General features: G+C 51.4%; 1 protein-coding gene across 1 annotated transcript in view; it reads right to left on the reverse strand.

The window, feature by feature from the left end:
• Positions 1 to 15,276, reverse strand: part of LOC140390021 (anoctamin-7-like) — a 172,031-nt gene that overhangs the window by 81,293 nt on the left and 75,462 nt on the right. Inside the window, exon 11 of the mRNA XM_072474849.1 lies at positions 13,792 to 13,935. Coding sequence (XP_072330950.1) covers positions 13,792 to 13,935 — 144 coding nt within the window. The remainder of the gene's footprint in view (positions 1 to 13,791; positions 13,936 to 15,276) is intronic.

Genomic DNA, 15,276 nt, shown 5'->3' on the forward strand with positions numbered 1-15,276 from the left:
CTGACACCGCGGCATTGCCAGCCTGGCACCGTGGCAGTGCCAGCCTGGCACCACGGCATTGCCAGCCTGGCACCCTGGAAATATCACCTGGCATCCTGGCAGTGCCACCTGGGTGCCACCCTGGCACTTATTGGGTGTCAGGCTTGCATTTTGCCCGCACCAGGGATTGGGCCCGGGTGTGCTCTGCCTTTGCTGGGGCGCTAAAAAAATCAGCGTGCCATTTGAGGTGGGGCCGTTCCTGGTGCTTACCCCACTAATCCCATCCAGAATGGACTCTATTCTTTTTTAAAAAACGCATTTTATTCAAACTTGTATCAAGGTAGCTTGGAACAAATAAATACCCCGGGAAACATTCTTCCCAACAATCAACTATACAGTTTGTACAGACTTTTCTCCTTTTTCACCCCCCCCTCCCCATCACCCCCCCCCCCCCCCCCCCCCCCCCCCCACCCCCCCGACGACCAGCTCCTCAAACACGGTCACAAACATCCCCCACCTTTTTTCAAACTCCCCTGCTGAGCCCCTTAACTCATACTTTATCTTATCTAACCGCAGGAAGTCGGACAGGTCACCCAACCATGCTGCTACCGCCGGTGGTGACCCCGACCAACAATCCAGCACAATTCATCGCCGTGCAATCAGAGAGGTGAAGGCCACGACATCGGCCTTCCTCCTCTCCATGAGCTCCGGCTTCTCTGAAACCCCAAATATCGCCACCAAAGGGTCCGGGTCCACTCCCTCCTCCACTATCCTGGCTAAGACTGCGAACACTCCCGCCCAGAATCTTCCCAATTTTTCACAACCCCAAAACATGTGCGCATGATTCGCTGGCCCCCGCCCACACCTCTCACACTCATCTGCTACCCCTGAAAGAACCCACTCATTCTCGCCCGAGTCATATGCACCCTGTGCACCACCTTAAACTGTATCAGGCTCATCCTTGCACAAGAGGAGGTCCTGTTTACCCTTCGCAGTGCCTCACTCCATATTCCCCAATTGATCTCCATTCCCAACTCCGCTTCCCATTTCTCTTTGATCTTCACCACCTGCTCGCCTCCTACTCCCCCAGCCACTGATATATATCCCAATTCTTCCCTCAACCCCTTCCAGACCTTTCGTGCAATGTCCCTAACCTGTAGATACCTGAACTCACTACCCCTCGGCAGCTCTACCCTCTCCCTTAGCTCCTCCAGACTGGTGAACCCTTCCTCCAAATACAAATCCCTCACCTTGACCAGCCCCACTTCCCCCCACCTCCTGTATACACTATCCAGCCCCCCGGCTCAAACATATGATTCTCGCACAGTGGCGTTAGCACCAACATCCCTTCCACCCTAAAATGCCTCCTCAGCTGATTCCATATCTTCACCGTGGACTGCACCACTGGGCTCCCCGAATACCTACTTGGAGTCATTGGCAATGCTGCCGTCACCATAGCCCTCAAACTAGACCCCTTACAAGATTCCTCCTCCATCCTAAGACTCTATTCTATTTAAGTTAGATTGCGCCCCTAGACTCCCAAACGGAGAATCCTGCCCATTTAAAATAAAAATAAATTGTTGGCTGGGGTTTTCCGGCCCTTCCAGTCCCACCGGAAAAGCCAATGGACTTTTGGCTGGTCCACCGCATTCCCCACAATGGGTCCCACCATGGAGGGGCTAGAGAATCACACCTTGCTGTGGATTCATTGCGTGTAGGTTCTGTGATACTGGTGCAAAGGAGGCTCCGAGCCCAGTGAGCACTGTCGGCCAGGCCGTCCTGTGGTAAACGGGTAATGCCCCGTTTAGGCTTGAATTGGAAAGGACCCCTGCTGTCACTGAACTTTCAAAATGATTTTAAAAATGTCATGAAAAGTTATATGGGTGGCGTCACGTTCCCCAGTAGAATCTGCTAATACATTCAAACACGATGCCCGGTACAAGGCCTTTCCTGCTGCCCTTGTGCTGCTTCATCACGGCTTCCGTGAAGGGCGGCCAAACTTTTTATGGCCCAAAAACGCAATGGGTAACGAAAAATTGTGGGGTTGGCTGGTTAACAAGATTAATTGATTTCAAAATGGTGGGTGAGCGAACTGGCAATTTCGGCGCCTTTGCTACTATCGGAGAGACTGGCATGACAACGTCCAGTTCCCACAACCCCCAGCCCCACCCAGGAGAATCACCGTGAGAGGGAGAAGTCTGGATGAGGATCAATGGATCTACGGCCCCTTCAACGCAGCAGAACGTAGGGCACTGGACGAGGTGGAGTACGACATCGGGCGAGCAAGTGAGAACCCGCTGGGTTTCGGTTCCCCATGGCATGTGTGTCACCCCACCCCCCTCCCCCCCCAACCGCCACTCCCCCACACCCATACCACCTGAACGTCCACCAAAAACCCCTTCCCCACACACTTTCCCCACCCCCCTCTCCCCACACACCCCACTCCCCTCGGACCCTGATTCCTGGTGATGACGCGGGCCTTTCTGGTATTTCCCCAGGCCCTGCCACAACTACAAGTGGAGGGCAGCGAGGACAAGGACACGGACAGCGAAGAGAGCCTTCGACCTGCATCTGACGTCACCCTGGAGCTCGAGTCTGGGAAAGACACCAACTTCCATCACAGCTGTCGCCAACACCTCCACTATCCCAGAGACACTCACCTGGGTTGGGCACTTTAGTGAAGAGGCTCCTGATGCGTATCGCACACGTGCTACGGTACAACAAGTGGAGGTAGGAACCCCTGAGGTGGAGGACAGGTTTGGGGCTTCTGGAACAGATGGCCCCATCGACTGTAGAGATGCAGTCGTAGAGCCAGGGACTACATGAGGGGTTGTTGGCAGGTGCAGTTGGAGGAGTCCAATTGCGTGCGGGAGCAGGAGGTGATGCCGACTACGCGTGCCACCCAGACGAACACCGCATGGGTGGCGTCCTTGGTGGAGTCCTTGGGAGCAAAGGCTTTGGCCATGGGTCAAGATGTCTGAGGCCTGGGGCAACCTGTGCAGGCGGTGGCCAAGGCCCAGGAGAGGGCTGCCCTCTCACAGACAGCCATGTACCAGAGCCACCTGGACATTGCAGCAATGCTCCAGGGCCTGGCCCAGTCACTGTGGGTCATAGCTGAGGGCGTCGGTGGCATTGCCCGGGTGCTGGCCGACTTGGTGCAGACACAAAGGGAGATGGCGCAGTCACTGGCTGATGTGGCACAGACCCAGAAGGTGGTGGTACAGTCACAGTGTAATGGTGGGCAGCCCCGGAGGGAGGTGGTCCACTCCCGAAGCTCCAAGGCCGCGAGCATGAAGTCCTTAGTCGAGACCAGAGCGGGCCTCCAGGACTAGCAGCGCCAGGTGGTGGGGGCGCCTCAGGGGATAGTTCCGCTCGCACACCTGCCCCATGGAGTAGCCTGGGGGCCATCGGGCACACCGAGGGGGGGGGGGGGAGGAGGTAATGGGGCCCATGGTGGTGACTTCCGCAGCACCACAGCCACTTCCCCTCCTGTCCCTGGTGCACCACATGGGTAGCGGGCAGAAAAGAGCGGCACAATGCCACCTGGGACACCCGAGCAGTAGGGCCCATCCAGGCTGGGTCGCCCCAGAAGATGGCCGCCAACGGGGACCCAGGCTACAGGGCAGGAATCGCAGCAGGCCGCCTCCACTACTGATGTACCAACTAGGGATCCACTAGACGGAGCGTTAGGGCCAGTAAGGCCAGAAAGTTAGACACCAGTTAGATTGGCACGGGTGTAGCACATAAGATAGAGATAGGAGCTAGGGCACAAACCTGTATATATATATGTTCATAATAAACACATGTTCACTATGTTACAACATGCCTCCCTACTCTGTCAGAAGAGTGTGAGGGATGGGTTGGGCTGGCTGCAGAGGGGGTGTTGGTGCTGTGGGGAGTGCTGGGCGGAGGGTCGGGGAGGGGGGGTGGGGGTGGGGGGGGGTTGGTGGCCTTGGGAACCGACCCCAGAACAGTCACCGCTCTCGTACCCTCCCTCCACCTCCATTACCCAGCGGTTTGGTGGGACCGTGTGACGGACTGGCCAACCCGCATGCAGCGATCACCCGGGTGGACTGTGGAATGTGCTACCGTGGGCAGGAGTCAGACGTTGTCAAACGGTGCAGAGCACCAGAGCTCATCGCAGAACGGGTCGCCATCACCCTCCACCCCATGGGCCAGACCCGCTGTTACTGCCAACCCAGGGCCCGCACCAGGCCACCTGAGGCAAGTAGGAATTGATGTGTTGGGTGTTCTGGACCACATACAGGTCCTCAACACTTGAAGTAGTGCAACACTGTTTTATTAAAAGGTTAACTATTTAAACATACTTGAACTGTGGGTAAATATGATACTAGCTTTAACTAAAGACCTTTGCCTTGTCCTAACCAGTTGATGCACTCAGCACATGGTGAATGTCTGTGTTGCAGGCTGTGAGCTCTGTCCTCCTAGCTAGCTGCTACTCGAATGAGCGGGAACTCTGATGTCCCCTGTCTTTATATTGCGTGTGCTCTCACTGGTGATTGGCTGCGGTGTTGTGTGTGTTGATTGGTCCCACTGTGTGTCCATCAGTGTGTGACTGCACCATGATATACTGGTGTATATTATGACAGGAATCATGGAGAGGGTTGCAAGGGGGAGGGTGGTGCAATAGGGGTGTTCATGGAAGGGGTGGTCGAAGGGAAGGGCCAGTGGTGGAGGGATTACTGTCTGTGCCGTTGGCCAGGCCCCCTAGTCGGTGAACCTGGAGGCAATCACAGCGTCCCGTACGCGTTGGCCCTGGCGCACATGTTGTGCGGCCTCCCGTACCTGGCCAGGCCCCATGTCCTGCCCTTCCTCATTCTCCCCACGCAGCCTCCTCGTTGGATGAGGACTGACGTACATCCTCCTCCTCCAGCACATCGCCCCTCTGCTGCATGATGTTGTGGAGGATGCAGCAGACCACAATGTGGGAGACCCTCCTAGCGCTATACTGGAAGCCCCTCCAGAGGGTCCAGGCACCTGAACAGCATCTTCAGGATGGCGAAGCACTGCTTGCTCACGCCCCTGGTTGTGCCATGGGCGTTGTTGTAGCGGGTCTTTGCGTCAGTCTGTGGCCTCCTGATAGGCGGCATCAGCCACGACCGCAGTGGATAACCCCTGTCACCCAGGAGACAACCCCCCCCCCAGACAGGGGTGCGCCTTGACGAGGCCAGGAATCACCGAGTGTGCCAGGATGAAGGAGTCGTGCACACTGCCCGGGTATCAGGCACAGACGTGCATGATGTGCATCTCATGGTCACACACCAGCCGCACGTTCATAGAGTGGAACTCCTTTCGGTTCGTGAAGACAGGCCTGTCATCTGCAGGTGCTTGATGGACGACATGCATCTCGTCAATCGACTCCTGTATTGTGGCGACCTGGCATATAGGTCCTCTGTGATGGCACCTGTGCACTAAGCTCGTTGAGATCCCAGATACATCCCCACTTGGTGCCTGGAAGGACCCCATGGCATAAAGGTTCAGAGCGACTGTCACCTTGACTGCAACTGGGAGCGGGCGTCCTCCTCCATTCCCCCTGCGCCATGATCTGCCAGATTTGTCACACTATCCCCCTGCTTGGCTGGAGTCTTCGGTGGCATGCCCGGTCCGACAGGTCCTCGAATGACAGGCTCTGCAAAACCAGTCCCGTTTTGGGTGCATACAGCGGGGTCTTTCTCAGCACCTGCAGTGCCAAGAATGACCCCACTATCAAACGGCACTCTGTTTTTTTTCTGGTCTCAGTCAACAACACACTGCCAGGGCCACACTTACCTCCGATGGCCTGGGAGATGTGTGGACCAGTGCTAAGTGGCACCATGGCGTGGGGCATTCATTCCCAGGCCTCAGGAGAATCGGGTGCTCACTTAAATATGTTAATCTGGATCTCGTCCAGCAAGGCGAGATCAAGATCGCGATGTCTCATGAAATCTCGTGAGGCGTTCCGAACGTCGAAAATCTTGCGGTTGTTAATTGCCTCGTTGTGTCATCAAGTCGGGCGCAACGAGGCCATTCGATTGCACCCAAGTTCTTTTGAGTAATCCTGAACGTCATCCACTAATTGATCGATACGACTATCCTGTTTAGCTGTGTGTCTTCTTCTTACAAAGTAGGAGAGGGTTTCGGAATCCAACATACCTTGGCAATGTGGCCCTTCTTACCACAGTTCTTGCATGTATTCGTCTTACTCCAGCATTCACCCGCTGAGTGTCCAACTTGTATACATCAGTGACATGGTCGCACCTTTGCAGCCTTGTTCCTTGTGGTATTCATTTTGTGGATCTTCGCTCCAGCTGTGAAGCTCAACTTGTTGCTAACTCCATTGATGTGGCAACTTCTACAGCAACGTTTAGAGTTAAATCACTTACAGTAAGCAGCTTCCTTTGAATAGCTTCACTGCAGATTCCACAAATCAGCCTATCATGAAGAGCATCATCAAGTGTTGAACCAAATTTGCAATATTTTGTGAACCTTCTTAAAGTTGCTATGAATTGTAAAACGTTTTCACATTCTTCCTAACTATGGCAGTGGAACCAAAACATTTCTGCAATCAATAAAGGTTGAGGAGAGAAATACCCCTCAAAGTCCTCGATTGAATTAATTAATATCTTAATCTCCAGGTTTTTGTGGATGAACTAACATTTACAGCATCAGAAACGTTTTACACCATTCTGAGGTGAGAAATGTTGCTACGTTTAAGACCTCTGGTGTCGGACTTCCGGGTGCGGCGATGACCAGCTGCACGTTTCGGCAGCTCCCGGTGGAACGGACTTTTGGGCTCTTAATAAGAGCCCCAACGGCAATTTTAACGGCTAAAAGCACTGTGCGGTAAACCAGAAGGGAATCCCCCCTGGATACGGATGGAAAAAGGAGAGGAAAGTGCCCGGATTGCGGTGGATCCTTTAGAGCAGCGGCAAGGAAGGCAAGCAAAAACCAAGATGGCGTCGGAAGGTGGCAGTTTAATATGGGGCCCTGAACAACACGAGTTTTTGAAACGCTGCGTGGAAGAGCTTAAAAAGGAGATGAAGAAGGAGCTGTTGGCCCGATATTACAGGCGATCGAAGGGCTAAAGGATGAGCAAAAGACCCAGGAGTGGGAGCTTCAGGTCGTGAAGGCACAGGCTGCCGAGAACGAGGACGATATACAGGGCCTGGTGGTGAAGACAGAGATGCACGAGGCACACCATAAACGATGTGTGGAAAGATTGGAGGTGCTGGAGAATAACGCGAGGAGGAATAATTTAAGGATTCTTGGTCTTCCTGAAGGTGCAGAAGGAGCAGACGTCGGGGCATATGTGAGCACGATGCTGCACTCGTTAATGGGAGCGGAGGCCCCGGCGGGTCCGCTGGAGGTGGAGGGAGCATACCGAGTGATGGCGCGAGGACCGAGAGCAGGAGAAATTCCTAGAGCCATAGTGGTGAGATTCCTCCGTTTTAAGGACAAAGAGATGGTCCTTAGATGGGCAAAGAAAACTCGGAGCTGTAGGTGGGAGGACGCGGTGATCCGCGTATACCAAGACTGGAGTGCGGAGGTGGCGAGAAGGAGGGCGAGCTTTAATCGGGCCAAGGCGGTGCTTCACAAAAAGAAGATAAAATTTGGAATGCTACAACCGGCAAGACTGTGGGTCACATATCAAGGGAGGCACCACTACTTTGAGACGGCGGATGAGGCGTGGACTTTTATTGTGGAAGAAAAACTGGAATAAGCGGGTTACTAAAAAAGAACGTTTGAAACAAAGTGGTGGGGCGAGTATGGGGGGCGAAGAGGGGGGAAAAAGGGGGGGGGGGGAAAGATGAGTTTTATGTTATTAATCCTGCGATGCGGTAACTTTTCTCTCTTCCACAGGTGGTGGTGGAGGGAGGAAGGGAGTTGGAGGAGATGGGGCGTTGGCCATGGGGGGCGGGGCCAAAAGGGAAGCGCGGGCTTTGTTCCCGCGCTATGATAATCATGGCGGGAATAGGGAAGCAGGAAGGAGGGGGCGTCGCGCGGTGCGAGCCGAGGTCACGGGGGGAAGCCGAGGTCGGCCAGAGTTTGTTGACTTCTGGGAGCAACATGGGGGGTGTAATTACGCTAGTGGGGGATCTAGCGAGGGGGTGGGAGGGGGGAGTTACTGGGTTGCTGCTGCTGGGGAGAGGGGGAGCCGGAATGGGGTGGGGTGGGCGGGGGGGCGCCGCCTGGGGGGGACACAGCTGCGTGGGAACCGGGTGAGGAGCTGGAAAAAGGGGATGGCTAATCGACAAGGGGGGGGGTAAAAAGCCCCCCAACCCGGTTGATCACGTGGAATGTGAGAGGGCTGAACGGGCCGATAAAGAGGGCACGAGTACTCGCACACCTTAAGAAACTTAAGGCAGACGTGGTTATGTTACAAGAGACGCACTTGAAACTTATAGACCAGGTTAGAATACGCAAAGGATGGGTGGGGCAGGTGTTTCATTCGGGGCTAGATGCGAAAAACAGGGGGGTGGCTATACTAGTGGGGAAGCGGGTTATGTTTGAGGCAAAGACCATAGTGGCGGATAGCGGGGGCAGATACGTGATGGTGAGTGGCAAATTACAGGGGGAGGCGGTGGTCTTGGTAAACGTATATACCCCGAACTGGGATGATGCCAATTTTATGAGGCGCATGCTAGGACGCATCCCGGACCTAGAGGTGGGAAAGTTGGTAATGGGGGGAGATATTAATACGGTGCTGGAGCCAGGGCTGGTCAGGTCGAGATCCAGGACTGGAAGGAGGCCGGCTGCAGCCAAAGTGCTTAAAGATTTTATGGAGCAGATGGGAGGAGTAGACCCGTAGAGATTTAGCAGACCTAGGAGTAAGGAGTTTTCGTTTTTCTCCTATGTCCACAAAGTTTATTCGCGAATAGACTTTTTTGTCTTGGGAGGGGCGTTGATCCCGAAGGTGAGGGGGACGGAGTATACGGCTATAGCCATTTCGGATCACGCTCCACATTGGGTAGACTTGGAGATAGGGGAGGAAACAGAAGGGCGTCCATCCTGGAGAATGGACATGGGACTAATGGCAGATGAAGGGGTGTGTCTAAGGGTGAGGGGGTGCATTGAAAAATACTTGGAACTCAATGATAACGGGGAGGTCCAGGTGGGAGTGGTCTGGGAGGCGCTGAAGGCAGTGGTTAGAGGGGAGCTGATATCAATAAGGGCACATAAAGGAAAGCAGGAGAGTAGGGAACGGGAGCGGTTGCTGCAAGAACTTCTGAGGGTGGACAGGCAATATACGGAGGCACCGGAGGAGGGACTGTACAGGAAAGGGCAAAGGTTACACATAGAATTTGACTTGCTGACAACGGGTACTGCAGAAGCACAGTGGAGGAAGGCACAGGGTGTACAGTATGAGTATGGGGAGAAGGCGAGCAGGTTGCTGGCCCATCAATTGAGGAAAAGGGGAACAGCGAGGGAAATAGGGGGAGTGAGGGATGAGGAAGGAGAGATAGAGCGGGGAGCGGAGAGAGTGAATGCAGTGTTCAAGGCATTCTATAAAAGATTATACGAAGCTCGGCATCCGGATGGGAAGGAGAGAATGATGTGCTTCCTGGACCGGCTGGAATTTCCTAAGGTGGAGGAGCAGGAGAGGGTGGGACTGGGAGCACAGATTGAGATAGAGGAAGTAGTGAAAGGAATTAGGAGTATGCAGGCGGGGAAGGCTCCGGGACCGGATGGATTTCCAGTCGAATTCTATAGGAAATATGTGGACTTGCTTGCCCCGATACTGATGAGAACCTTTAATGAGGCGAAGGAAAGGGGACAGCTGCCCCCGACTATGTCGGAGGCAATGATATAGCTTCTCCGAAAGAAGGAAAAAGACCCGCTGCAATGCGGGTCCTATAGACCTATTTCCCTCCTAAATGTAGACGCTAAGATTCTGGCCAAGGTAATGGCAATGAGGATAGAGGATTGTGTCCCGGGGGTAGTCCATGAGGACCAAACTGGGTTTGTGAAGGGGAGACAGCTGAATACGAATATACGGAGGCTGCTAGGGGTAATGATGATGCCCCCACCAGAGGGGAAGCAGAGATAGTGGTGGCGATGGATGCCGAGAAAGCATTTGATAGAGTGGAGTGGGATTATTTGTGGGAGGTGTTGAGGAGATTTGGCTTTGGAGATGAGTATATTAGATGGGTACAGCTGCTGTACGGCGCCCCGATGGCGAACGTGGTCACGAATGGACGGGGGTCTGCGTATTTTCGGCTCCATAGAGGGACGAGGCAGGGATGTCCTTTGTCCCCATTATTGTTTGCACTGGCGATTGAGCCCCTGGCGATAGCATTGAGAGGTTCCAGGAAGTGGAGGGGAGTACTCAGGGGAGGAGAGGAACACCGGGTATCTCTTTATGCGGACGATTTATTGGTGTATGTGGCGGACCCGGCGGAGGGGATGCCAGAGATAATGCGGATACTTGGGGAGTTTGGAGAATTTTCAGGGTATAAATTGAACATGGGGAAAAGTGAGTTGTTTGTGGTGCATCCAGGGGAGCAGAGCAGAGAAATAGAGGACTTACCGCTGAGGAAGGTAACAAGGGACTTGCGCTACTTGGGGATCCAGATAGCCAAGAATTGGGGTACATTGTATAGGTTAAACTTAACGCGGTTGGTGGAACAGATGGAGGAGGACTTCAAGAGATGGGACATGGTATCCCTGTCACTGGCAGGGAGGGTACAAGCGGTTAAAATGGTGGTCCTCCCGAGATTCCTCTTTGTGTTTCAGTGCCTCCCGGTGGTGATCACGAAGGCTTTTTTCAAAAGGATTGAGAAGAGTGCCATGAGTTTTGTGTGGGCCGGGAAGACCCCGAGAGTGAGGAAGGGATTTTTGCAGCGTAGTAGGGATAGGGGGGGGCTGGCGCTACCGAGCCTGAGTGATTACTACTGGGCCGCCAACATCTCAATGGTATGTAAGTGGATGGGAGAAGAGGAGGGAGCGGCGTGGAAGAGATTGGAGAGGGCGTCCTGCAGGGGGACTAGCCTACAAGCTATGGTGACGGCGCCGTTGCCGTTCTCACCGAAGAAATACACCACAAGCCCGGTGGTGGTGGCTACTCTGAAAATTTGGGGGCAGTGGAGATGGCATAGGGGAAAGACGGGAGCCTCGGTGTGGTCCCCGATAAGAAATAACCATAGGTTTGCCCCGGGGAGAATGGATGGGGGATTTGGAACATGGCAAAGAGCAGGAGTAACACAATTGAGAGATCTGTTTGTAGATGGGACGTTTGCAAGTCTGGGAGCGCTGACCGAAAAATATGGGTTGCCCCAAGGGAATGCATTCCGGTATATGCAACTGAGGGCTTTTGCAAGGCAACAGGTGAGGGAATTCCCGCAGCTCCCGGCGCAGGAGGTGCAGGACAGAGTGATCTCAAAGACATGGGTGGGGGACGGTAAGGTATCAGACATATATAGGGAAATGAGGGACGAGGGGGAGATTATGGTAGATGAGCTGAAAGGGAAATGGGAAGAAGAGCTGGGGGAGGAGATTGAGGAGGGGCTGTGGGCTGATGCCCTAAGTAGGGTAAACTCATCGTCCTCGTGTGCCAGGCTAAGCCTGATACAATTTAAGGTGTTACACAGGGCGCATATGACTGGAGCACGGCTCAGTAAATTTTTTGGAGTCGAGGATAGGTGTGCGAGGTGCTCGAGAAGCACAGCGAATCACACCCACATGTTCTGGTCATGTCCGGCACTACAGGGGTTTTGGGTGGGGGTGACAAAGGTGCTTTCGAAGGTGGTGGGGGTTCAGGTCGAACCAAGCTGGGGGTTGGCTATATTCGGGGTTGCAGAAGAGCCGGGAGTGCAGGAGGCGAAAGAGGCTGACGTTTTGGCCTTTGCGTCCCTAGTAGCCCGGCGCAGGATACTGTTGATGTGAAAGGAAGCCAAGCCCCCGGGTGTGGAGACCTGGATAAATGACATGGCAGGGTTTATAAAGCTGGAACGGATTAAGTTCGTCCTAAGGGGATCGGCTCAAGGGTTCACCAGGCGGTGGCAACCGTTCGTCGAATACCTCACGGAAAGATAGAGGGAATGGAAAAGAAGAAGACAGCAGCAGCAACCCGGGGGGGGGGGGGGGGGGGGGGGGAACCAGAGGGATTCTCAGGGATGTTAATATATAAGTATATAAGTATAATATGTACAGGTTGTTGTTATAGATAATTGTATATTGGACGGTTAAAACATATTTTTGGAGAATATTTATTTGGGACAAGGCAGTTGCCATTTAGTTTTGTTTTAGTTTTTGTTTATATATTATTTATTTCTTGTTTATAAAACTGGCCATTGTTATTCATATTGTGATATTACTGTGTAAAGGATACATAATGTACTGTGATGGTTGGCCAAAAACTTTCAATAAAATATTTTTTTTTAAAAAGACCTCTGGTGTCTGATTTGCTATGAGAAATAATAGGAATCTTAGGGCGGCATGTGGCACTGCTGCCCACGGCGCAGAGGACCCAGGTTCGATCCCGGCTCTGGGTCACTGTGTGGAGTTAGCACATTCTCCTCGTGTCTATGTGGGTTTCACCCCCACAACCAAAGATGTGCAGGTTAGGTGGATTAGCCGCGTTAAATTGCCCTCAATTGGGAAAAAAAAGATAATTGGGTACTCTAAATTAATTTAAAAAAAAGAAATAATAGGAATCTTTCCCAGGGGCTGTTTAGCACAGGGCTAAATCACTGGCTTTGAAAGCAGACCAAGGCAGGCCAGCAGCACGGTTCGATTCCCATAACAGCCTCCCCGAACAGGTGCCGGAATGTGGCGACTAGGGGATTTTCACAGTTACTTCATTTGAAGCCTACTTGTGACAATAAACAATTTTCATTTTCATTTCATTATGTACAAGTTCCGAGTCTCATAGTCTTCATCAAATGCACTGTGGTGTCCATTTTTCCCGCCATTTCAGATCCTGGCTCCTATGGTCTGCACTTCAACCAACTTCCTCCCTTCTGATTCTTATGGAAAGGATGGCACAAACAATCCCATTTATTACAAGCAACTAGATATTATTCATTTTGCCTGATTGTAGTTCGACTTTTCCCCGAGTAGTGGCCCGTGGAGAGTCGGCAGACGTTGAAATCCCCATTCCCTGCAGCCCGTTTAGCTTTACCATGTGCGCGGCCCCTGTATCCCAGACCCTAATCACTTCAACGGCGAGCGAGCTTTCCCTAACTGTCGGTCTTCTTTATTCAGAGTTCAACTCGAAAATCACAGGCTGGATTTTCCAGGAATCTGTCGCGGTTGGGCGGAGAATCCCGCCTCATATTTTAAACCCTTCAGCATCGGCGACAGCGCTTGGCCCAGCATGCGCGCTCGAGTCCGATCCCAAGAATCTTCTGTTGCTCCCGATGCTGGCTCCACTGTTTAGACGACAAATTTCTCCTTCCAGTGATTTTTTTTTTGCCTCAATCCTCGTCGCCAGTTTTATCTTCCGTTATATTTCTTTATTTGCGGCGAAGAGAAAAGGTTTAGAGGTGGCCACACTCTGGATTCTTTCAAAACACGATGAGAGGTTTATTAAGATGTGTTGCTCATACAAGAACTGTCCAAAGCCAATACAAATACTCTGCTAATGTCACAACACATCACATGACGCATAATCAGCGGGAATGTAATCTCTGATATCGAACACCTCAGTACTGCACTGGGACATAGCAGCCTCGATTATCAAGTTACTGGAGCAGGATTTGAACCTTTGGACTGAGAAGTGAGACTTCTGCCCTCTAAGGCCAGCTGGCACATTAGGAATTGGGGATTCGGGTAATCTTTGGTGTGTTTTGCTTACTTGAACCATCTTTTTACCTCATTTTCCTCAAAGTTGCAGCAATCCCATTTATAGGCCATGGTAGCATTCTTTCTCTTCCAGAACTCGAGGAATGTTACCGCCCACAGTGACATGAAGGCACTGAAGAACACGGTGCCCCCATGGTCGAAGAGTTTGCTCACCTGGAGGAAAGGAGACACACAAATGATCAACAATATACCTATATTTATCAATATACAAATTCACATCCTGGTGTATGGAAAATTAAGGTGATCTAGTTGAGGGGTTTAAGATTGATTAAAGGATTTGTTGGTAGATAGAGGGAAACTATTTTCTCGGTGAGAGAACATAGAATGAGGAGTGTTACCTCAAAATTAGTGATTGGCCCTTGAGGGCTGATGTGTGAAAGCACTTCTTCACACAAAGGGAAGTGGAAAACTGGAATTCTTCCAAAAAACCTCTTGAGACCAGGCATCACTTGGAAATTTCAAAATTTAAATTGATGGGATATTTGTTGGGTAAGAGAGTGAAGGGTTACAGAGTCAAGTTGGGTTAAGTTACAGACCAGCCATGATCTAATTGAATGGGTCAGGGGGCTGAATGAAACGGAACAAATCTTATTGACATGTACCGGGCGGGATTCTCCAGCACGCCATTCATTGGCGGCGGGATTCTCTGTTCCTGCTGCTGTTTTTAAAAATTCATTTTGGGCATTGAAGGAAACCAGCTATTTCTGATAGGGAAAAGGATTATTGATTTAGCCATTTTGATGTAAATACCAACGCCCATGTCAAAATTCATTTTAAAATGAATTCCATCATAGGACTGCAAACACAACCTCAGATTACAAAGCCTACAGCTTGCAATAATAAAAGCATAGATTTGAAACATTTGAAATGTTTGCAGCCTAACTAGAAGCAAATGAAACAATTCAATAAAGATCAAAAAAGTGCACCATAAGTTAACATGAATCTACAATTGTTCAAAATGTGAATAAGTATAGCAGTCAGCAGAAACCAGATCTGATCACATTCCAATACACAGCAAACACCCAAAGATACAACATATTCACATCTATGTTGCACATTGATGATTGACAATTAACCATCCAATCAAATGCATTTGGGACTCATCCAAGCCAATCAACACATTGCAGGGGTCGGAATTGATGGAGTCCGACTGATAACATTTTCCTTAAAGATAGAGGTCCGGCAGCCATTTTCATTCCGGGATCACTCTATACCAATTATCTAACTACTTGCTATCCTTATTTTGTATTTTCATATTTCTACTCTAATTGTAAAGTCTGCGCAAGCTGTTTTGCTTTGAGCAAGAAACCATTTCTGTATTTTTTGGAAGTTCAATTTGTTTGTAAGCTACAAAGTTAATTGTACCTCTTAAAATTTTCTGCTGGCAGGGGCTTTACTGAGAATGTTTGATTTGTAACCACAAGAAGATTTCAACGCTCAGTTATAATCAATAGGCACAATAAAAGATTTCATTTCGCACCCGCGACATGTAGC

Source organism: Scyliorhinus torazame, chromosome 14 (assembly GCF_047496885.1).
Source record: "Scyliorhinus torazame isolate Kashiwa2021f chromosome 14, sScyTor2.1, whole genome shotgun sequence".
In the NCBI taxonomy this organism is placed as follows: domain Eukaryota; kingdom Metazoa; phylum Chordata; class Chondrichthyes; order Carcharhiniformes; family Scyliorhinidae; genus Scyliorhinus; species Scyliorhinus torazame.